This window comes from Bos grunniens, chromosome 5 (assembly GCF_055505025.1).
Source record: "Bos grunniens cultivar Pamir isolate PY7600 chromosome 5, Bosgru_T2T1.0, whole genome shotgun sequence".
Classification (NCBI taxonomy): Eukaryota; Metazoa; Chordata; class Mammalia; order Artiodactyla; family Bovidae; genus Bos; species Bos grunniens.
This window is the reverse complement of record NC_141169.1, coordinates 92,625,728-92,650,660: the sequence shown is the minus strand read 5'-3', so window position 1 is coordinate 92,650,660 and position 24,933 is coordinate 92,625,728. Positions and strand designations below refer to the sequence as shown.

The 24,933-nt window shown below is 39.5% G+C and overlaps 1 protein-coding gene across 13 annotated transcripts in view; it reads left to right on the top strand.

The window, feature by feature from the left end:
- Positions 1-24,933, top strand: part of PIK3C2G (phosphatidylinositol-4-phosphate 3-kinase catalytic subunit type 2 gamma) — a 651,449-nt gene that overhangs the window by 416,572 nt on the left and 209,944 nt on the right. Inside the window, exon 19 of one of the 13 annotated variants that reach the window (XM_086401889.1) lies at positions 23,473-24,415. The exons of 10 other annotated variants lie outside the window; for them this stretch is intronic. In XM_086401889.1, the coding sequence (XP_086258015.1) occupies positions 23,473-23,479 (7 nt within the window). In that variant the 3' untranslated portion in view covers positions 23,480-24,415. Of the gene's footprint in view, positions 1-10,793; positions 12,300-17,012; positions 17,298-23,472; positions 24,416-24,933 lie in introns of those variants that run through there. 2 more of the 13 variants (XM_086401888.1, XM_086401890.1) reach the window with 2 other exon arrangements.

The window sequence follows — 24,933 nt, the reverse complement described above, 5'->3', positions numbered from 1 at the left end:
CCTTTTCATACTGTTCATGGGGTTCTCAAGGCAAGAATACTGCAGTGGTTTGCCATTCCCTTCTCCAGTGGACCACATTCTGTCAGATCTCTCTACCATGACCTGCCCGTCTTGGGTTGCCCCACGGGCATAGTTTAGTTTCATTGAGTTAGACAAGGCTGTGGTCCTAGTGTGATTAGATTGACTAGTTTTCTGTGAGTATGGTTTCAGTGTGTTTGCCCTATGATGCCCTCTTGCAACACCTACCGTCTTACTTGGGTTTCTCTTACCTTGGACGAGGGGTATCACCTCACTGCTGCCCTTTCTGACCTTCAACGTGGGATAGCTCCTCTAGGCCCTCCTGTGCCCTCACAGCCACCGCTCCTTGGACGTGGGGTTGGTCCTCCTGGCCGGCGCCCCTGGCCTCAGGTGTGGGGTAGCTCCTCTTGGCCGCTGCCGCTGACCTCAGACTTGGGTAGCTCCGCTCAGCTGCTGCCCCTGACCTCGGACATGGTGTAGCTCCTCCTGGCCGCTGCCCCTGACCTCAGACTTGGGTAGCACCTCTCGGCCATTCCTGCGCCGTCGCAGCCTGGCACTCTCAGCTGCTGCCCCTGACCTCGGACGTGGGGTAACTCCTCTTGGCCGCGGCCCTTCAGGCATGGGGGGCAGCTGCAACCGGCGCACTAAAGCGTGGGTGGCTGCTACAGGTGCACTGAAGCATGGGCGGCTGCGACCAGCGCACTATAGCAGGGCGGAGAGGAGCTATCCCATGTCCGAGGTCAGGGGCAGAAGCCGGGAGGACCCCATGCCTGAAGTATGACCATACCACAGCACAAAAGATGTATACAAGTCCAATGTAAAAAATTCTACAAAAAAATTGCAGCATCAATATACCAACAAAGTGGTTCCCAAATCCCAAACTTACCAGACAAAACAAAGAACTAACCAATACAATATTGTAAAGTTAAAAAATTTAAAAAAAATTTAAAAATGTTTTTTAATTAAAAAAAAAGCCAAAGAACTAATTCCAACCAGGGTAGATTTACCCCCACAAAAACTAGTTCCCCAATAAACTGGTTCCAACTGAACTGATTCCCAACTCATGTAAATAAATTTACTCTACAAAACAAATGAGTTAATTCCAACTAAGATAGGCTTACTACCACAAGAACTAGTTCTCCAATGAACCCAGTTCCAGCTCAGGTACAGTCCAACAACAATTCCCCTTCCCAACAGGGTACCCAAATCAAATTGGCCTGTTCCCTAAAGGAAAAGCCCACACTGAAGGGGAAATATGTTCCCAGTGTGAACACCGCAGTGACTAACCCTACAAAATCGAGTCTGTCAACAGATAATTTGTCGGTTCCTAGCTTCAACTGCCAAGCCCCAGGGCAGCTGGTTCCATGTCAGGGAATCTTGAAGGAAAGATCCTCAGGACAAATGGTCCAGGCAGCTGCTAAGGCCTTGCCCCTCTATTCCCTGACTGGGGCCATGTAGCCCTGAGCAGCAAAGCTTAACTTAAAAGTATAAGATAAAATTTACCTTAATAGAAGCAAGTATAAGGTTCTTCATGAGAAAGGTTGTGGCCACTTTGAACAGAGAACTTGAATACTACTGGAAACTATGAAAATACTACTGTTATTTTTCCTTGGTTTATTGTTTTCAACTCTTTTGCTGTACATGACATTCAGTTGCTGCTTCTTAGTGGCACAAAATATTAATAATATGCTAGAAAAAATAGCTTATGAACCAAGGTAACTTCTGCATTATGCTAACATCATTCCCCCATATGCTAATCTTACATGAGTAATTCACATTACAGAAATACATGCTACTGCAGAGCAGACTATATTAATATCCTCTCCTTCCAGATAAAGAAAATTTGTCTTAGAGAAACTAAATGACTTGCCCAGAGTTATTCAGCTAATAACTGTTGAACCTGGGATTTGAACAGTGTGATTCCAAACACTCCTGTGACTATTGTCTCTTTGTAAAATAAGCCAAAAGAATGGAAGGGCCACCCAAGATAAATTATGATAAGTATTTTTGCTGCATTAGATTTATCATAGACTGTCTTTGAAGAATTATACAATTTAAAAATCACTTGTTATAGAATTAGACTGAAAATAATCTTGGAAGTATCAATGTTTATAAAATTTTGAAATCTAATTGCTTTAACCTTGAATTAACATATTGAGAAAATCACCATGTGAGAGTTGTGAAGATAGTCCAGGATTAAATAATGTAAAATAGTAAGTAAGCATTATTTCTATGGCTTACTTTGGAGTTAGTCCACATAAACAAGATAAGAGAATAGGCATGCACATTCATTTAGTTATCTACTCATTCATTTAATCTTTATTGAATACTTCCTAGTCGCTACACTGTATCATTGAACAGAATGAAATTTATGCCTTCAGGGGTGTCTGTTCTAGAAGGAAAAAAGATACAAATAAATATGTGATGTTATATGATGTCAAGTGGTGACAATTGTTATTAGGACAAATAGAACAGTGTTCAGGATATTGCTGGTAAGGATAGTAAGATATTTCATAAACATCTGAATGAAATGAAGGCGGGATCCATTTGAATGCCTGAGGAGGACCCTTGGGAATGAGGGTTGGGACTACATGCATTGTGCTGGAGAAGGCCAAGTGGTCCAGTGGACGGAGCAGGTAGTTTGAAGTGAGGCGACAGTGCTCAGTAGAGCTGAAATCATCATAAGCCATGGCAAGAATTTTGGATTTTATTATGGATAAGGTAGAAATCCCTTGATGGGTTTTGAACGCGGAAGGATATGAACTGGTTCGGTTTAAAAGCTTAGCTATTGTGTGGTGAATAGATTTTATAGGTGTTTATGTGTAAATGTGTGCATGTGCATTGTGGTTGGAGAAAGCAGCAGAGATGTAAAGATGAAAATAGGCAGAACAGTTCAAATAGTCCAAATTTGGATTAAGGTAATAGTGATGAAAGTGATCATATTTCAGATATACATTAAGGGTAGAAACAAAAAAATTTATTATTGTGGACTTCTGTTGTGAACATGAGACCAAGCGAAATTTTGTCATAAACAGTGGAATTAGAGAAATAGTGGGCTTAATGAACTTCTTTAAAAACAAAAATGTTAATAAAGACAGGACTAATATTCTTAAACATTATTATATTCCATCTTGAAATATTTTAATTTCTGCTTCCTACACCAATTATCTTCAGGGCTGATATGAAAGTATTGGTTTCAAGCTTATTTGTAGAACTCTTTTATAAATGAAATCTTATCAGCTCAGTTCAGTCACTCAGTCGTGTCTGACTCTTTGCCACCCCATGAATCACAGCACGCCAGGCCTCCCTGTCCATTACCAACTCTCGGAGTTCACTCAAACTTATGTCCACTGAGTCAGTGATGCCATCCAGCCAACTCATCCTCTGTTGTCCCCTTCTCCTCCTGCCCCCAATCCCTCCCAGCATCAGAGTTTTTCCAATGAGTCAACACTTCTCATGAGGTGGCCAAAGTATTGGAGTTTCAGCTTTAGCATCAGTCCTTCCAATGAACACACAGGACTGATCTCCTTTAGGATGGACTGGTTGGATGTCCTTAAAATACATAGTTGTACTGTGCTGTGCTTAGTTTCTCAGTCATGTCTCACTCCTTTGCGACCCCATGGGCTGTAGCCTGCCAGGCTCCTCTGTCCATGGGGATTCTCTAGGCAAGAATACTGGAGTGGGTACCATGCCCTCCTCCAGGGTATATTCCTAACCCAGGGATCAAACCCAGGTCTTCCACATTGCAAGTGGATTCTTTAACATCCGAGCCACCAGGAGAATACTAGTTGTACTGGTTGTAGTTTATTTCTATAAATGTTTTACATAAATCCAAGCTTGTAACACTTGGAATAAATTTAATCAATTAACTAATAAAAAGCTATTTTATGAAGAGAATAGAAAAATGTTAGTACCTTCATGAAGCTTAAACATTTATTGGCTGATGTGATGACTGAATGGATGGATGAATTTATTTAGAGAAGCTTGAAATGTTCAAGAACTAGCACATGGGAAAAAGTCAATAGCAAACCACTTTACTCCAACACAGAAAGGAGAAAGCTCTGTTAAAATGACCCCAGAGTCAGATAATCAACATTACCCTTCCCTAACCTTCATCTGTTGCAAGCTTCTAATTCAATCACACATGAACAAAGTATTAACATTTGACACAAATAGAATTAATAACCTCTTTTTTCACTTTGTGTGTTCCTGATTGAATAAAAATAATACAATAATGGAAGAACACGGCTCTCAAAAAGAAAACACAACCAACAGGACTCTTCATTTTGACCTTTCATTACTATTTTTACTGAGTCACTTTTGGAGCTTACCATGTTCTAGAAGAACAAGTACTAAATGACCTTACATTGTCATTCATAGTGTCCTATTTTTGAAATGTTGAAAGATGGGAAGCCATATAAACATGACTTGATATTATAAACTGAACTGCCCAGTTATTCACTGATTCACCAGTTCAGTCAAACAAGTTATGACTATGTCAGTTTGCTCAAAGCTGGCAAACAGATTTCAAATACAGAGACCCTGCTTCAGATAATTGATTCTACTCCTATTCTTAGGATCTTTTTCTGGCATTATTCTATTATTCTGGTTGGAAATCCAACACACAAAATGCTGACTTCTAAAACCAAGAAGCATGGGACCAAGGGAGCAGTATTTCTTATTTCAAAATTTTATCCTTGATTGGCTTCCTTGTTGATTCTGGAATGCTGTCCCCATCCAGAGCCTTAAAATACTATTTGTATTATAAATTTCATTAATAGAGAAGTTTTCAAAAAATTCTCAACTATGTCAAGCAAAGCAGACAGTCTGAACAGTGTGAGGTCATGGATTATGAGACTACAGGGAACAAATAGTTCCTGTGACATCCTCTGCCTTTATTGACTGTAAGTAATACATTGTGATTAATTGTTGTACCTTATGATCTTTGAGCAGTAATATTCTGTGATTAAAAAGAATTTCCAACCTTTTGTGACTCACAATTGGTTTCTCAAGGACCAAGTTTCATAAAAAATAATGAATGTAAGTGCTTCTGTGAATTACTTTTTCAAAATATACTTTAATCTCATTCATGTTGCTGTGAACAAAAAAAGCCATATACTTAACAACCAGAACATGAATCAGTGTATTGATGTGAAACTGAGGGGCTTAATTTCGTTGGTTAAAGGTAAATAATGCACAAAATAAACCGATGACTAAGATTTATCTTAGGGAGAGAAAAAAGCCAACATAGTTTCATTTCCCTGAAATTACAACATACTAAACCTGTAATCTGGAGAAGGCAATGGCACCCCACTCCAGTACTCTTGCCTGGAGAATCCCATGGATGGTGGAGCCTGGTGGGCTGCAGTCCATGGGGTCGCTAAGAGTCCGACACGACTGAGTGACTTCACTTTCACTTCTCAACTTTCATGCATTGGAGAAGGAAATGGCAACCCACTCCAGTGTTCTTGCCTGGAGAATCCCAGGGACAGGGGAGCCTGGTGGGCTACCGTCTATGGGGTCACACAGAGTCGGACACAACTGAAGCGACTTAGCAGTAGCAGTAAACCTGTAATCCATCTTTTCAGCAAAAAGGACTCTAAAAACTGTTGAGTATGTTCTTTGATCATATATCCATATTGTTTCAATCAACTATTCAGATAAAGCCTTTGTGTTGTATTTTTGAACTTTCTTCCCAAATCAGAAATAAATGTGCTTTGTGTGAAAATGTGACCAGAGGCTTCTCTGTCCCTCTCAGTCCCTAAACTACTGCTCCTAACTTGGAGCTGCCTCAGAGGTTCATTTCTGACGAGGAAGCTCTTACCTACAAAGTAGTGTACAGCTTCTTCGATATCAGTGCAGTGACTCATTTGACTCTGCATAAAATGGAAATAGCAATTTCTTATGGGAAATAAAGAGGGGGGGGGACCCACAGGGGAAGGAGAGAAGGGGAAGTTTTCTTGGAAATACTTTCATAAACTTGGTAATTAATGGCAACAAATTATTATTTTAACCATGACCTTTTCAAAGACATGCTGAATATGCTCAAATTATACTATACCTATTTATAATCACATTTCAGATTGTAGTAGAGGTTTTATTTAAACAAGCTATTATATATATTACTCTGACTTTTATCCTATGGAAGGGCATATCTTATTTAACCCCTTGTTTTTGTTGTTTTAGTCGCTAAGTCATGTCCGACTCTTTGTGACCCCATGAACTGTAGCCCACCAGGCTCCTCTGTCCATGGGATTTCTCAGGCAAGAATACTGGAGTGGGTTGCCATTTCCTTCTCCAATTTAACCCCTTGACCCCTTTAATTTCTTTTTAATAATCCGTTTCCCCCAAAATTTCCTTTACCTCCCAAATCATTCTCTTTCTCTCTCTCTCTTTTCCTTCTATCCCTTTCTGAATTCCATGTTTGGTTTATTATATTATTTTCTGATATTTCATTTTATATTTTCTTTAAAAATATGCATGCATGCTTAATTCACCTATAGAGTTGCTTTTTTAAAAAGCTTACTAGATAAACTAGATCAGTTCAGTTCAATTCATTCATTCAGTTGTGTCTGACTATTTGTGACCCCATGGACTGCAGCACATGAGGCCTCCCTGTCCATTACCAACTCCTGGAGTTTACTCAAACTCATGTCCTTTGAGTAAGTGTTGCCATCCAACCATCTCATCCTCTGTCATCCCCTTCTCCTCCTCCCTGCAATCTTTCCCAGCATCAAGATCTGTTCCAATGAGTCAGTTCTTCACATCAGGTGGCCAAAGTATTGGAGCTTCAGCCTCAGCATCAGTCCTTCCAAAGAACATTCAGGACTGATTTCCTTTAGGATGGACTGGTTTGATCTCCTTGTAGTCCAAGGGACTTTCAAGAATCTTCTCCAACACCACAGTTCAAAAGCATCAATTATTCGTCACTCTGCTTTCTTTATAATCCAACTCTCACATCCATACATGACTACTGGAAAAACCATAGCTTTGACTAGACAGATCTTTGCTGGCAAAGTAATGTCTCTGCTTTTTAATATGCTATCTAGGTTGGTCATAGCTTTTCTTCCAAGGAGAAAGTGTCTTTTAATTTCATGGCTGCAGTCACCATCTGCAGTGATTTTGGAGTCCCCAAAAATAAAGTCTATCAGTCTTTCCATTGTCTCCCCATCTATTTGCCATGAAGTGATGGGACCAGATGCCATGATCTTAGTTTTCTGAATGCTGAAATTTAAGCCAACTTTTTCACTCTCCTGTTTCACTTTCATCAAGAGGCTCTTTAGTTCCTCTTCACTTTCTGCCATAAGGGTGGTGTCATCTGCATAAACTGGTTACTGTAATATTAAATGTCAGCACTTTTACCTCTTACCTATCTTCCCTGTGTGATTAAAACTTTTAAGTGTAGAAAAATGAAGGGTAACAATCTGCTACTACTATTTTTCTTCCTGTAGACTTTATGAGACCTGGCACTATCAACTTTGAAGATTTGGAGCCATATAGAGTTGACCTGAGTTATAGCCCAACATGGGCTTCCCAAGTGGCACTAGTGGTAAAGAATCCACCTGCCAGTGCAGGAGATGTAAGAGACACTGGTTCCATCCCTGGGTTGGGAAGATTCCCCCCAAGGAGGGCATTGCAACCCACTCCAGTATTCTTGCCTGGAGAATACCATGGACAGAGGAACCTGGTGGGCTGCAGTCCATGGGGTCACAAAGAATCGGACACAACTGAGCAACTAACACACACAGAGAGTAGAAGGCAATTTGAAAGATTATATATAATATTGTTTTATTATTTATAATAACATTACAGGCTGAGAAATTATTAATTATAATAATATAGGCATGAGTAAAGGTATATGACCATCAGGAGGGCAGTTAAAATCATAATAGACATGAAACCAGACTAGCATTTGGGGTGGGAGTTAGTCAGGGCAAGATATTTGTCAAAGTTGCTGATTGGTACGTGCTAAGTTGCTTCAGTCCTGTCCAACTCTTTGCAACCCCATGGACTATAGCTTGCCAGGCTCCTCTGTCCATGGAATTCTCCAGGCAAGAATAGTGGAGTGGGTAACCATTTCCTTCTTCAGGGCATCTTCCTGAACCAAGGAGCAAACCCAGGTCTCCTGAATTGCAGGCAGACTCCTTACCATCTGAGCCACCAGGGAAGCCCGAGAGAGAGACATAGCTCCTATCAACAGGATTATGTATAATTTCAAAACTCAGATTTAGCTCTGTACTTTTTTTGTTTTTTCTTTAATTTATTTATTTTTAATTGGAGGATAATTGCTTTACAATATTGTGTTAGTTTCTGCCACATAGCAACATGAATCAGCCATAGATATACATATGGCCCCTCCCTCTTGAACCTCCCTCCCACCTCCCACCCCATCCCACCCCTCTAGGTTGTCACAGAGCATCAGATCTGAGCTCCCTGCATCATACAGCAAATTTCCACTGGCTATCTAATTTTACATACGGTAATGTGTATGTTTCAATGCTACTCTCTCAATTTGTGTCCCCCTCCTCCCTCCTGCACTGTGTCTACAACTCTGTTCTCTTTGTATTTAATGGCTCATCATAAAAATAATTTACTTGATTTCAAAATTTCCAAAAAGGATTGAAGGAAGGCTTGAGATTGGTTTTATTCATCAAAAGGAAGAATAGGTTTTAAGAAATCAAGAAACACCTTTATGAGGGCCCAATCATTATGTCAGAGTTTGTCTAATCTGTTTCTTTGCCCTCTAGTGTACCATAGCCACTCTCAGCAATGCAATTATCTGAAAAGAAATAAACAAAAACTTCTCCTCATCTTGAAAACCTATAAAAATGCAGCCAAGCGACTGCTGCAAAAGAACCAGTTGTTTGACATCAGGCAAAACAGTTATGCCCTATGGAATTAGGTCTTCTCATCTACAAAGTGAGTACACAGGAGGAGACAAATCTTAACCTGTATGAATATAACATCTCTTCCCTACTCATAAATCTTTACTGCATGTACTCCTGTCTGATGTTATTTATAGAAAACTCCCACCTTCTTTGCTAGGTATTTAAGATCCGTGGTGACTCAGATGATAAAGAATATGCCTGCAATGCAGGAGACCTGGGTTTGATCCTTGGGTCAGGAAGATCCCTTGGAAAAGGGGATGGCAACCCACTCCAGTATTCTCTCCTAGAGAATTCCATGGACAGAGGATCCTGGTGAGCTGCAGTCCATGGAGTTGCAAAGAGTCAGACACAACTGAGCACATGCTCATAATCTATCACAAATCTATTAATACCTTTACAACTTTGCTTCCACTAGTCCCCTGCATAAACTTTCTGCTTTTATCAGATATTTGAAGTTACTAGTGCCTGAATAAACTTTGCTTCATCCCATCACAGAGTCATTGCTTATATACGACTCATCTCCGGAAACTTCTTACCTTTCTAACACATCTCATCCATGTGTTACTTATTTTTTATGGTTTAATTTACATCTGCCCTTTCTGCAGTCATTCTGAACAAAAATTATTTTTTTTCTGGTCAGTTTTCTGTACCAAAAATTTGTGTGTTGGTATTTGATCCTCGGGCTTCCCAGGTGGTGCTAGTGGTAAAGAACCTGCCTGCCAATGTAGGAGCCATAAGTGACTCGGGTTCAATCCCTGGGTCAAGAAGACCCCCTGGAGGAAGGCATGGAAACCCACTCCAGGATCATTGCCTGGAGAATCCCATGAACAGATGAGCCTGGGAGGCTACAGTCCATGGGGTCGCACAGAGTTGGGCATGACTGAAGCGACTTAGTACACATTTGATCTGCATAATGTAAGATCTTGTATTTTTAAATGTATCTTAATACCCTTAATTCCAATTAAGCTAGATACGCTTCTTGTGTAAGGGATTCTTATACTTTAGTGGCTTTCTGACAGTACCTAATAAAATATCTCACCTGTGTCCAGGAATTAATATTTATAAATATTTAGATATTAATTTATTATGGAAGGTCTCTAAATCCATAAGAGTCTATTTATGTCAAATTCAAAGCTGAGTCACCAAAATGGCATATACTTTAAAAGCTATGAGAAATGTGACTCTATTGGTCTATATTACTAGAGTGAACTTTCCCCAGTAACTAACTTATTCTAAATAGGAACTAGTTCAACTTTCCCTTACTTTCAAATTTGAAAGAACACTCTGCATTTCTTGATTCAAAAGTATGTTCAAATGTATAAAAATATGAAGCAGATCAAGCAGTTAATTTATTTAAGAATTGCTTGTAATTATATGTTTTTAGTTATTTCACTTTTGCTTAAAGCATCTTTCTTTAAAATGTACCCCCATCTTAAAAGTTAAACATCTGCAGATATTTTAATTGTATTTTTTGTACTCTAGATTTATGTCTAAAGGTGCTCTTTTACTGGCTATACTTATCAGCTATGTAAAGGTCTGCATTCTGGTCACTTTATATTACAAATTAAAATTATCTTGCTAATCCATTTTCATATTTGCTTAACATCTGTCTTCGCCCACTATAATGTAAACTCCATGGGCATAAGAATTTTGGTCATCACAATCAATACTATATCTTGGTCACTGTTGCACTTCCATGTTTTGGTCAGTACTGTATTCTTAAAGAGATAAGAATACCAGACCACCTTACCTGCCTTCTAAGAAATCTATATGCAGGTCAAGAAGCAACAGTTAGAAACAGAAATGGAACAGCAGACTGGTTACAAATTGTGAAAGGAGTACGTCAAGGCCATATATCATCACCCTGCTTATTTAACTTATATGCAGAGTACATCATGAGAAACGCTGGGCTGGATGAAGCACAAACTGGAATCAAGATTGCTGGAAGAAATATCAGTAACCTCAGATATGCAGATGACACCACCCTTAAGGCAGAAAGTGAAGAAAAACTAAAGAGCCTCTTGATGAAAGTGAAAGAGGAGAGTGAAAAAGCTGGCTTAAAACTCAACATTTAAAAAACTAAGATCATGGCATCTGCTCCCATCACTTCATGGCAAATAGATGAGGAAACAATGGAAACAGTGAGAGACTTTATTTTTGGGGGGGCTCCAAAATCACTGCAGATGGAGACTGCAGCCATGAAATTAAAAGGCACTTGCTCCTTGGAAGAAAAGCTATGATTAACCTAGATAACATATTAAAAAGCAGAGACATTATTTTGCCGACAAAGGTCCATCCAGTCAAAGCTATGATTTTTCCAGTAGTCATGTGTGCATGTGAGAATTGGACTATAAAGAAAGCTGAGTGCTGAATAACTGATGCTTTTGAACTGTGGTGTTGGAGAACACTCTTGAGAGTCCCTTGAACTGCAAGGAAATCCAACCAGTTAATCCTTAAGGAAATCAGTCCTGAATATTTGTTGGAAGGACTGATGCTGAAGGTGAAGCTCCAATACTTTGGTCACCTGGGGCGAAGACCTGACTCATTTTAAAAGACCATAGTCTTTTACAGTTCAGTCGACTGAGCAACTGAACTGACTAAACTGAGTGTCTGACTGACTGTATTATCAGAGTATATGTAGATGCTTAGTATCTATCTTTTGAATAAAATATTGTAAATCAAGTAGTTGTATAAACTAGATAGTGGAGGACAGGGAAGCCTGGCGTGCTGCAATCCATGGGGTTGCAAGAGTCAGACACGACTAAGCAACTGAATAACAACAAACTAGAACAACTCACTATTTCTCTTGGTCTCAACCATTGCATCTCAAAAAATAGAAATGTTTACCTGTTCCAGTATGTTTTAAACATATGTTCTTTCTAACCACAAATTTCCCGGAGATATATCTGAGTGTGAAGTCAGTCAGTTCAGTCACTCAGTCATGTCCAACTCCTTGTGACTCCACAGACTGCAGCACACCAGGCTTCCCTGTCCAGCACCAACTCCTGCAGCTTGCTCAAACTCATGTCCATCGAGTCAGTGATGCCGTCCAATCTCATCCTTTGTTGTCCCCTTCTCCTCCTGCCTTGAATCTTTCCCAGCATCAGGGTCTTTTCCAAGGAGTCAGTTCTTCGCATCAGGTGTCCAAAGTATTGGAGCTTCAGCTTCAGCATCAGTCCTTCCAAAGAATATTCAGGACTGATTTCCTTTAGGATTGACTGGTTTGACCTCCTTGCTGTCCAAGGGGCTCTGAAGAGTTTTCTTCAACACCACAGTGTTGGAGAAGTGTTTTACTGAAGGTGAAAGAAGACACCAAACAGACCATTGGTCTAGGCAGAGGTTGACCTCATTCTCAATTGAGCAAATCTCTTTTTATCTATTTTTCTAATAAGAGAGAGGTGGGAGGAAGAAGATAATTCTAAATAAGATTTTGTTTAAAAATGTATGCTGCTTTTACAAAACAAATAAAAAAACTTCTAAATAAAATTATTTCCATAAAACTTCTTATAGTCCAAGTCCCATTTTATAGCTTATTATTGGGCAAACAGTAAAAGAAATAATTATTCTCTCCACTACTGTGCAAATGTTAGCCTACAAATGATAGTACATTTGTCTAATGAAAAGACAAAATGCCTTTGTGTATCTGGCCATATTTATATATTGGGGCAGTTTCCAAAGTTGAAAACTTTGGAAGACAGTTTCTGTCTTATGATTGACTGCTACTTCTTTGCATGCTAAACCAATTCAAATCAAATATCGAAAACAAGCATTGCTTTGTGGGTCAAGTAGAAGTAATATGTCTAGAGCTATATGTCAGCATATGTTTAAAAACTCAGAAAAATACTCATATATTCACTCTTATCAGTAACAATAGTCAATTTTAGAGTACCTACTGAATAAATTACAGAATTTTTCTTACACTTGGTGCCTCAACTTCAGTGATTGTTGTCATTATTATATGTTTATTCTCTTTGTTATTCTACTGGTTGTTTTGCCAGTATTTTTGATAGTGATATGAAACAAACTGAAGATACTGAACCTGCATATCCTTAGAACCAGAATTGCCTTGAACAGTGGAGAAAGCTTTCTACCATTCTTTCTAACTGTCTTTTTGTTAAACAGAGAGTGTTGTCTAAATAGCATTCAAATAAGAAATATATTTAACTCAGCAGCTATTTTGATTGAGGAAAGTTTAAGTTTTCCATTAGGTCATGTTTAGAAAAACACTTCTTGTAAAATGAATCACACTGTAAGCAAAAACATTTATGAAGTCTAGAAAAATGCAAGCTAGAATTCAAACTGCATATTTCTACGGATAGCAAGAACAATGATTGCCATTATGAGTGAGATGATAGTAACGGCAGATTTTCACTAGGTACTTTCTGAATTTTATCATTTAGTCCTCATAGCAGTCATTAGATACTGTGGAAGCTCAGAGAGTTTTAATCAGAGACCAAAAGTCACACAGCAATTAAATGGCCCAATTGTTGTTACATTATCAGTTATGTCTGACTCCTTGGCCTATTGTTTTATCTATATTTCAAAGCCTTTAAACTGAAAATACCACTTCTTAATTGATTACCAATGGTATCACCAGTCCAAGAGAGGGATGAGACCATGAATGTTCCCTGAGGCAGAATTTATGCAAAAATATAGACTTTTTCTTGCTGAATTCTTTGTCCATTTATACGTTTCCAAAGTTCTTAGGAAAAGAAATGAGCACAAATTCGTTATCAACTTACCCTCTTATCAGCATGTTTTCCTCATTTGTGAAAATAGAAATCATTACACTATAAACAGAAAAAGCATTAAAATAAATAAGTTATTTTGTTCTGCTGTTGCTAATTGAAATAGAGGGAAACAGAAAAATGTTAAGCATTAACAAAGGAAAAATAGAAATTAAGCATTATTGGATTTGGCTAACATACAATACTGTTTTAGGGAAGAACACCTCCAAAAGCAGAGTATGTAAATATTTGATTCATAATTCAAATGAATTAATTTTAAAATCCTAGCTAAAAGTAAATGTCATTCCCTAAGAAATGTGAACAGTAAACCACTTATTCTTTTTTTTTTTTTTTTAATGTGTGTGTCATTAAAAAGAAGAAAGTTCTCAACCACTTTTGTCTAAAGCAATTTTTGTTATCTGCCCTTAGAGCACTATCATCCAAACTCCACTGTTGATTTCTGGGGTAACTAAAGAGTCTCATTAAAGCAAGCTTCTGAAGCTTTTCTTCAAGGACAAATTATGAACGGACAGTCCCATAGAGAACTAGACAATTTGGTGGTCCAAAGTAGAAAAGACTTGGAGGCCCCCTGAAGGATAACAGTAGGAATAAAAACCACCCTTAGGTTGTTACAGGCTATATTAACTTGGGTAGATAAAATTTTTTTTAATTATTATAACTACTCACATACTTAAGATGAAATTTTAGGATCTGACTTTTTTTGCACCAACATTTCTTTTTTAACATGCGATTTAAGTATCATACAACAAGCATTTGGAAATTCCTTGGAAATAAATGCTCTGATTACTCACCTAAATAGATCCACCCTCCCACACGGACACATTCTTGCACACAAATCTATAGTACTGTTTTCCTCAGTTCAGGTCAGTTCAGTCACTCAGTCGTGTCCGACTCTTTTCGACCCCATGAACTGCAGCACACCAGGCCTCCCTGTCCATCACTAACTCCCGGAGTTTACCCAAACTCATGTCCATTGAGTCAGTGATGCCATCCAACCATCTCATCCTCTGTCGTCCCCTTCTCCTCCTGCCCTCAATCTTTCCCAGCATCAGGGTCTTTTCAAATGAGTCAGTTCTTCACATCAGATGGCCAAAGTATTGGAGTTTCAGCTTCAACATCAGTCCTTCCAATGTACACCCAGGACTGACCTCCTTTAGGATGGACTGGTTGGCTCTCCTTGCAGTCCAAGGGACTCTCAAGAGTCTTCTCCAACATGACAGTTCAAAAGCATCAATTTTTTGGCGCTCAGCTTTCTTTATAGTCCAACTCTCACATCCATACATGACTACTGGAAAAACCATAGCCTTGACTAGATGGACCTTTGTTGGCAAAGTAATATCTCTGCTTTTTAATATGCTGTCTAGGTTTGTCATAATTTTCCTTCCCAGGAGTAAGCATCTTTTAATTTCATGGCTGCAGTCACCATCTGTAGTGATTTTGGAGCCCAGAAAAATAAAGCCAGCCACTGTTTCCACTGTTTCCCCATCTATTTGCCATGAAGTGATGGGACCGGATGCCGTGATCTTAGTTTTCTGAATGTTGAACTTTAAGCCAACTTTTTCACTCTCCTCTTTCACTTTCATCAAGAGGCTCTTTAGTTCTTCTTCACTTTCTGCCATAAGGGTGGTGTCATCTGCGTATCTGAGGTTATTGAGATTTCTCCCAGCAATCTTGATTTCACCTTGTGCTTCCTCCAGCCCAGCATTTCTCATGATGTACTCTGCATATAAGTTACATAAGCAGGGTGACGATATATAGCCTCGATGTACTCCTTTTCCTATTTGGAGCCAGTCTGTTGTTCCATGTCCAGTTCTAACTGTTGCTTCCTGACCTGCATACAAATTTCTCAAGAAGCAGGTCAGATGGTCTGGTATTCCTATCTGGTATTCCTATCTCTTTCAGAATTTTCCACAGTTTATTGTGATCCACACAGTCAAAGGCTTTGGCACAGTCAATAAAGCAGAAATAGATGTTTACATTTATATTTTTTTTTCCTCTGAGATATAGGAAATTCCAATTCTAAAATGGCATGGCTTATCTAATAGAAAAGTGCTTTGCAAGATATCTTCCCTACAGATTACCTGCCTCTTAGCTCAGGTACCTTTCCCAGTGATGCATTTTCAATATGAGCCTCCTCAGCTAAGTCTGTCTAATTAAGAACAGTAAGTCCCCTCCATTTGAACCTTCAAGTTGCAAACTTTCAAAGATGAGAATATGTGTTCTCATATCCAATCACGTAAGTTAGTTCACATGTTCAGTGTACATTTTCATGTGCATGTATCTTGTACACATGGTTATACTTTTGTGAACATTACTGTATAATACTGTATAGAATCTCCTGGAGGAGGAAATGGCAACCCACTCCAGTATTCTTGCCTGGAGATTCCCATGGACAGAGGAACCCGGCAGGCTACAGCTTATGGGGTCTTAAAGAGTCGGACACTACTGAAGTGACAGCGCTAGCCCGTTGACTGGCTGCTGTCACAATTAGAAACTTTCTACTCCAATAAAATTACATTTAAAAAAGAACTTAAAGTCTAGTAGGAGAGATAAAAAAAAATAAGCAATTAAAACACCATAAAAAAAAAAAACAGGTAGTGTTACAAGAATAATGGATATGGGAAAATACTTCATCTTTACAGAGAGAAGACTGAACATATGCCCAAGATTGGAAAAAAATTAAGAAAGATTTTTTTCAGAAAAGATGCCAATTAAGTTAAACATTAAAGGACAAACAGATATTGGCATACTGAAATATCTTTTCAGACACGGGTTGGTGCAGTGCAAAAGCATTCTAACCTGTGAAAACAGAAGATTCAACTTATTATAAGTAGCACTTTGTGTTTGGGAATGGAAAAACATGAATGCAAATCAGAGACAAGCCTTTAAGATGTGGAGGAGCTAAACTATCAAGTGCCCTGTCTGTTCATACTAAGGATTTTATATTTTATCCTGAGGCTATATGGGTTTTAATCACAGGACTTTTAGAACAGGACTTATTAGACTAAGTAGAGAACTAATTTGAGGTAGAAAAGTAAAAATGCAGGTGGTGCGAAAATCAAGTACCAGTAGATTAAGGTAATTAAGACCTCAATTAAATGCTGTCAGTCCGAGCAGAGAGAAGGAATTAGATTTGAGAGCTATTTAAATGGTAAACATAATGACACATGGTAACAGATTTGATGTTGGGATGAGGATAAGAGAAGAATCATGTCTCATTTTTAGTTCAGGTGATGGATGGCTGACCATTCTCTTTGTGGTAAAGTAATTCAGGTAAAGAAGTAGGCATTGAGAGGAATAATGATGAAATTAGTCATGTAATGGTTAAGACAGTAAAAAAAATCTGCCTTCATTACAGGAGACCTGCGTTTGATCCCTGGGTTGGGAAGATCCCCTGGAGGAGGGTATGGCAACCCACTCTAGTATTCTTGCCTGGAGAATTCCATGGACAGAGGATCCTGGTGGGCTGAAGTTCAGGGGGTTGCAAAGAGTCAGACACAACTGATTGACTATCACTTCTTGATTTCTTCACCCTCAAGGTTAAGATGCCTTAAGAAAATTTGAGAATCATATCTTGTAGATAGATGAACATGCAGGTCTGAATTGGAAAAATGACTTCTAGATTGGAAACTGTCTTACAGTCTGCTAGGGCTGCCAAATCAGAGTACCAGAGACTAGGTGGCTAGAACATTAAAAATTAAGTTTCTCCCAGTTCTGGAGGCTGGAAGTCCAAGATCAAGGTACTTAAGCATTGGTTACTGGTAAGAGCTAAAAACAGACTTTCTGGCTTCCAGACAGCCCACCTTCTTACTGGGTTCTCACATGGCCATTTTTCTGTGTGAACACTTACCTGGCATCTCTTCCTCTTCTTATACAAACCCTAGTCCTACACACTCTTATGACCCCATTTAATCTTAGTTACTTCCTTAAAGGCCTGTCTCCGAAGACAGTGGCATTGGGAGTTAGGGCTTCCACATAAGAATTCAGGGAACACAATTCAGTCCATAACAGACACATAGATCTGATGACAGGATACTCATTATTATCATTTTAGAGATGGGAAGACTAAGGTTGGAACCTCTAAGTTACTTGTGCATACAGAGAGCATGAGAGATGGAAAAGGCTTAGTACTCTTCCCGCAATCATACAGTATGGTGGACCGGACAGTTACCCCTGCCTGGCAAATACAATCTGAACCACAGCAACAAAACAACAACAACATCACCTAAATCAACAGAAAATTAACCAGGTAGGTTGGATACCTCCTGGAACACCTCTAAGGCTTTATTGAATTTCCAAAAGGAACAGGATTAAACTGCTTGCCGACTTCAGGGAACACACTCTTTCATGATGCTGAGCAAGAATGTCCCAGAAATTTTCTCAGGACATCAAACACAGCTCCAAATCTTATAGATAGCCTCCCAGGGAACCTTTAATACCTTCACAGAATAAACCACGCTATTTGTGCCTCTGAAGGATGAAGGGTGAAGCAACCACCCCAGCTGTGACTTGAAACTGGGGTTCTGATGCGTTTGGGTTCTGGGGAAGCAGGGTATTTCAAAGCCAGCTTTGCCTTTAGCCTTGTAAACCAGCCCCTCTGGCTGTGTTCAAACACATGACTTGCTCACTGCACAGTGTAATGATTATCCAACTTTCACCAGAGGGCTATGCAAGAACAAAAGGCTGAATGGTAAAGAGGATTTTTATTATTAGGTTGCTGTTCTTATGAAACATTCATATAGCAAAGGAATTGCTTTGCCGTTAAAAAATTTTTGTGAAGGAAGCTTTATGAAAAATGTGCTTACCTGGCCTTTAAAGTAACTATACATGTATTCAGAAAAAAAAAAAATATATATATATATATAGAAAAAGAAAACAAAAAGGCTGAGTTTAGAAACTCAGTTCAGAACCATATTTTAAAATATAAGTAAGGGAAAATGTAGACATCTATTGGACTAGTTTAAAACTCCACAGGCATGGATTTGAACACTAATTATTTGTCAAGTAGAATTTATTTTATTTTAGCACATGTGCTATTGGTAATGACTCCCCATTTCTCTTCTGCCACAGCTTGGCATTTATTTGGAACCACAGACCAAGTTAAGGTGGGTAGTTCAAGGCACACGGGTTGTGTCCACACAATTCATCAGGATTTTATAGGTTCCCAAGTGCAATGAGTGTTATTTTCAATTCAGCATCTTTTCCCTCCACTCTCCTAGCTAGCCTCACCCAGCACCACCACTTGTATAAATAAACCATGAAAATCCAAATCATTTGAAACTGTGGTGCTGGTCTCTCTTTCTCAAGTGAGGAAGGACAGAGCATAGGTGAGTGTATTACCTGCATTATCAAGGTAGATCCACATATCCTATTCTTTTTACTGACTAGGTAGGGAAGAGAAAAGTATTCTTGTTTGTAAGTATTTCACGTGAAAATATGTTTAGGTTAACAAGCTCTTCTTTAAAAGTTCAAAAAATGTTATTAATAGAAGCAGAAAGGAAAATATTATTAACATCGTTTGGTGGTTTTTGCCAGGGAGCTTACACAGAGCAGGACAAAATTAAATGAGGAACTTTGGAAAGAAAGAAGTCAACCTGGAAAGCATGACACTTCTAAGGGTTACAAAACAGTAAGTAAAAGATGTTAAAGAAAAACATAATTAGAAAGCGGCAAGAAGAGAATTCTTCAATTGTGTACTCCGTTCCTGTGCTCAGTCGTGTCTGACTCTCTGCAATCCCATAGACTGTAGCTCAGCAGGCTCCTCTCTCCATGGGATTTTTCTTAAGGCAAGAATACTGGAGTGGGTTGGCATTCCTCCTCCAGGGAATCTTCCCAACCTGGGGATCGAACATGCACCTACTGTGTTTCCTGCATTGCATGTGGATTCTTTACCCGCTGAGCCATCGTTGTTAGTCTCAGAGTAAATCATCAGCTGGTACCTGTGTTAGGATATCACAAGGTGATGATACAAGGTGATGATGAAGGGCAAGGGCTCTGGAGTCTGATACACTTGCATTTGAATCCCTGGTCTACAGATTGGGTGACTTTGGGCATTGTCACCCAATTATCCAATAACTTTGGGCAAGTTATTGGGTCTTTGTAAACTGTAATATCCTCTGTAAAATCGAGGGAATCACGTTACTTGGAGCGCCTGTGAGAATTACCTAACAGAGCTACCGGAAATGCTTAGGAAATGCCTGGTGTAGATGTTGGGTAAGTTCATTAAGTATTAAAGTCATGGAGCCCTAGAGCTGGAAGGTATCTTAACAGAACCTCACAAACTCCAACATTTTACAGAATAGGAAAGTGAAGAGCTAAAGCATTAAGTTTCTTGCCAGAGGTGATGCAAGCATAAAATCGTCTTCCAAGTTGTGTTTTAATGGTTTTTAGGACACTGTGTTAATCAGCTCAGGCTGCAGTTACAAAGGAGAAGGCGATGGCACCCCACTCCAGTACTCTTGCCTGGCGAATCCCATGGACAGAGGAGCCTGGTGAGCTGCAGTCCATGGGGTCGCTAAGAGTCAGACATGACTGAGCGACTTCACTTTCACTTTTCACTTTCATGCATTGGAGAAGGAAATGGCAACCCACTCCAGTATTCTTGCCTGGAGGATCTCAGGGATGGGGGAGCCTGGTGGGCTGCCGTCTATGGGGTCACACAGTGCCGGACATGACTGAAGCGACTTAGCAGCAGTAGCAGCAGTTAAAAAATAACAGACTGTGTGCCTTAAACAATGTAAATTTATTTCTCACAGTCTGGAGGCTGGGAAGTCCAAGATTGAGGTGCTGGCCAATTTCAGTCCCCCATAAGTGTCCTCTTCCTGGCTCTTGGATGGATACCGGACACCTTCTCAGTGTCCTCACATGGCAGAGCTCCAGTCTTCTCTTCTTATAAAGGCAGTAATCTAATTATATTACTCCACTCTCGTGACCTTATCTAAGCTTAATCACCTCCCAAAGGTCCCACCTCCAGTATCATCGCATTTAGAGTTAAAGCTTAAACATACAAATTTTGGGGAGACACAAATATTTGGTCCATAACAGACACAAACTATGGTGCTGTGGAAAGAGCCTGTTAAGAACGCAGTGTTCTCATCATAAGGATCGTAGGCAAGTCCCTTAATGTTCCCGTTTCCTCACCTAATAAATGCGATGGGTGGGAGGGCTTATCTCAAAGTGCAGTTCAGCTCTACACTAATGTGATATTATTCTCTAAAAATATGAGTGTAATTTGAAGTGAGAGATACCATGTTTGGAGTAAGAAAAACAAGGAGTAATTGGGACCCCAGGACACAACAGGGGAGAGCAGGGCTAGGTAGTTTCTGGCAAAGGAAGAGCAGCAGAAGCAGTATGAATCTTGAGGGTCAGGGACAGGAGAAAACCAGAATGAGAAGAAAGGGAAATGTAATACAGGAGGGCCTCATTGAAGGCTAGCTCGTATTCTAAAGTGTGCCCAGGGCCAAAATTCTGCCTGTTTTGTTTTAGAATTATAAGTACATATGGAGTATAACAGTGGGGACCGAGAGAGGTCACTGATAGCCATTCACAGCTTGGTGCTCAATTAAGGAAAGTGATTTGAATAAAATAACACTAAAGCATAAAGTGTGTTGGAATGAGAGGAGGATGACAGAGTTTCTGCTCTCTGACATCACATCATTCAGTGTGTTAGACATGTGAACATAGGAATACCTGTGAGTGGATTGGAAAGAGTTTTATTTATTTACCTTAATCTCCCAAGTTGGGCTTTCCAAGTGGCTCAGTGGTAAAGAATCTACTTGCCAAGCAGGAGACATGGGCTCCATCCCTAGGTTGGGAAGATGCCCTGGAGAAGGAAATAGCAACCCCCTCCAGTATTCTTGCATGGGAAATCCCATGGAGAGAGGAACCTGGCGGGCTATAAGCCTTGGGGTCACAAAGAGTCAGACACAACTTAGCTACTAAACAGCAGCGATAACATCTCCCAAGTTGACCATGTCCCTCAGCAAGATGAGCAGAAAGGGCTCTGATTTCTAATTATAGATTCAAGAATCTCCTCAGGGGAACTTACCTGCTCAGCATAGTTGTTGTTTTTTGTTTTTTTCTTTCCTTCATAGCTTCCAGATGATCCTAAGAGAGCAACACTGCTGTGTAAGCGTCATCCTAATTACAAGTGTGTATATAAACTGGGTACCATTTATGGCTAACTTTTGCTCAGAAAAATACCATTTAAGCTTATAATTATGCAACTGGTCATAACTGTTAAAAGATTTTGATATGATGATAAAATATCAATTATAGTAGTAAATATACACCTATATGTACACATATATGAAGTATTAATATCCTATTTCTTGATGAAACAACTTTGATTTCTTGAATACAATTCTGTGCTTCATGACAGTCATCCACAAAGGAACCCAAAATCAGCAGTGCTCTAAAAGAGCAGTCAGTGGTTGAAGGGGATGAAGAAAGGCAAAGAGAGAAATTCCAGCCAACTCTCTGAAAATTAAGAGATAAGACTCCCCAGTTTTTACTCTGCATTTTGAGACATTTTCTCTCATGCAGTACAGTCAGTGCATTTCCTGAAGTTCTCCACTGACTCAAAGATGTTTAATTGTCTTGCTTAGTTTTCTTTAAACTGGCTGAGCCTGGTATTGGTAGATCTCCAATAAAACTTTTTATTATTTTGAAAATACTACTCTTCCTTTTCGAATTTCCTAATTAAAGCCAGGGTAGATTTCACAGTTGCCTAGGTCACTTTTAGATAGAAAAAAAAAAAAAAAACCTCTTCACCAGTTTTGTCCAATTTGAAACTTAATTTTCTTCTCCAATTTAGCATACACTTCCTCCTCATTCTCTCGCACCCCCAAGTTTTAGCCTGGGGGACTTGTGGTGGGTGGAGAATATTACCTGCTGTTTCACTCCTCTTCTCTCTGTCTTCTGGTTCTTGCTTTTCTTGATGTGGAGTGGGGGGAAAAGAGAAAGAGTGACCCTCACATTCATTGAGGCAAGAAAGTACAGTTTCTGTCTGTGATCTCTGATTCTCCATCAAGGCCCACTGTGGATTCCGTGTCAAAGCTGGCTCCCTCATGTGAGTGAGTTCCAGCCTTGCAGGATTTCCCATTAGGAGATTTTCCTTTGGCTGAGCCTTTGGTGACTCAAATGGTAAAGAATCTGCCTGCAATGTGGGAGACTCAGGTTCAACCCCTGGATGGGCAAGATCCCCTGGAGAATTCCATGGACAGAGGAGCCTGGTAGGCTATAGTCCATGGGGTCGCAAAGAGCTGGACATGACTGAGGAACCAACACAAGGAGTGGGATCACATTTAATTACCTGCCTTGTGTTTATCTGAACCTTGAGAAACTCACACATGCTTGCTTTGCCAGTTAGGGTGCAGGAGTACAGGCTGCTCCTTTGCTATCCTGTTTTTCCATCCTAGCGTTGCACTCTCTTCCCTATTGACATCCCCAGGGAAAATCAACAAACCCTCTTTTAGCACAGACAGTTAACCTGAAAATGAGGCAATAGTCTCCCATTCTTGCACATATCTGAATAAATGGCTATCCTTGAACTTCCCTCTTCACTAGATTTTGCAGGGATGAGTGGGAATAGCAGATCCACTCTATCCTCACTAAGCTGATGACTCATGACTCTCAAACAGCCCCTTTCCTTGAACCCCACTTGAAAATATAAAGCCCAGTAGGGGAGATGGTGCTTGGTGTGTCATAGCCATTTTGGCCATCTCCCAATAAACCCTGTAGAGTTCTCTGACTTCCAGTCACTCCTTTGGCTATTGTTAAAGCATAGGATAACTGTTGTCTCTTTCCTTTAATCTTAGGTCTTGATCACCAACTCCAGAGCAATAAAGGAAGTTCCATTAAGCACGCTAATATAGATAGATGCTTTCTCCTCCAAAACCCTCCCAATTCAGCCATTGCATTCTTCCAGCTGTCGCCATTAGCAGAGCTCAGTTTCTCAAGCAGCTACGTTTAATGCCTCCCTCACTGTCCTCAACCATCAGACCCTTCATCTAGTAGTGTGTTAGATTTGTCTAGTCCTGTAATATATATAAGTCAAAAGATTTTGTCATTGCCCTGTTGCACTCATTAGTGCATTTTTACTCAGAGAGAATCTCCTATTAGATATTCAGACACTTGGGCTGGACAAAACAGCAGATGGTACCTAGGCCTGTTCATACTCTAAATGAGTCAAAAAGTATGTTAGTAGTAATAAAATAACAATAAAATTCTAGTAATATAATAGAATATACATGTCCAAATGAACCATATCAAATCATTTTTTTAAGTACTCTTTTGGGCTTTTTATGATCCATAAAATCAAACCAGTCAATTCTAAAGGAAATCAGTCCTGAATATTCATTGATGATGATGCTGAAGCTGAAGCTCCAATACTTTGGCCACCTGATGTGAAGAACTGACTCATTACAAAAGATCCTGAGGCTGGGGAAGATTGAAGGCAGGAGGAGAAGGGGATGACAGAGGATGAGATGGCTGAATGGAATCACTGACTCAATGGACATGAGTTTGAGCAAGCTCTGTGAGTTGGTGATGGACAGGGAAGCCTGGGTCTGCAGTCCATGGGTCACAAAGAATCAGACATGACTGAAAGACTGAACTGACTGAGTGATCCATTAAAGAAAGTCATTTTTATAACTTTTATAATTTTTTAATCTAAAATTGTGTACTCAAATTGATCACCCATCTATTTCACCAGACTTGCCTCCTTTGTTTATTTTCATTAATTAGATTTGCCCCCAGAGCATCCTCAGGGCTAACATTGGAGAGATTAATGGTATGGGGAGGGAGGAGGGAGGAGGGTTCGGAATGGGGAACACATGTATACCTGTGGCGGATTCATTTTGATATTTGGCAAAACTAATACAATTATGTAAAGTTGAAAAATAAAATAAAATTGGAAGAATAAAAAAAAAAGAAAAAGAGTCTAAACCTGAAAAAAAATATATATATATATATGCTCCATATTCTAAAGGCAATACAAACAAATGAAAACAAAAGCAAAGAAAAGGGAAAAAGGAGTTGCCAGTCCAGGTTCGATGCATGATACTGGATGCTTGGGGCTGGTGCACTGGGACGACCCAGAAGGATGGTATGGGGAGGGAGGAGGGAGGAGGGTTCAGGATGGGGAACACATGTATACCTGTGGCGGATTCATTTCGATATTTGGCAAAACTAATACAATTTTGTAAAGTTTAAAAATAAAATAAATACAATAGTAAATTTTGGCAAAGATATGGAGAAATCGAACCTCCATGCATTGT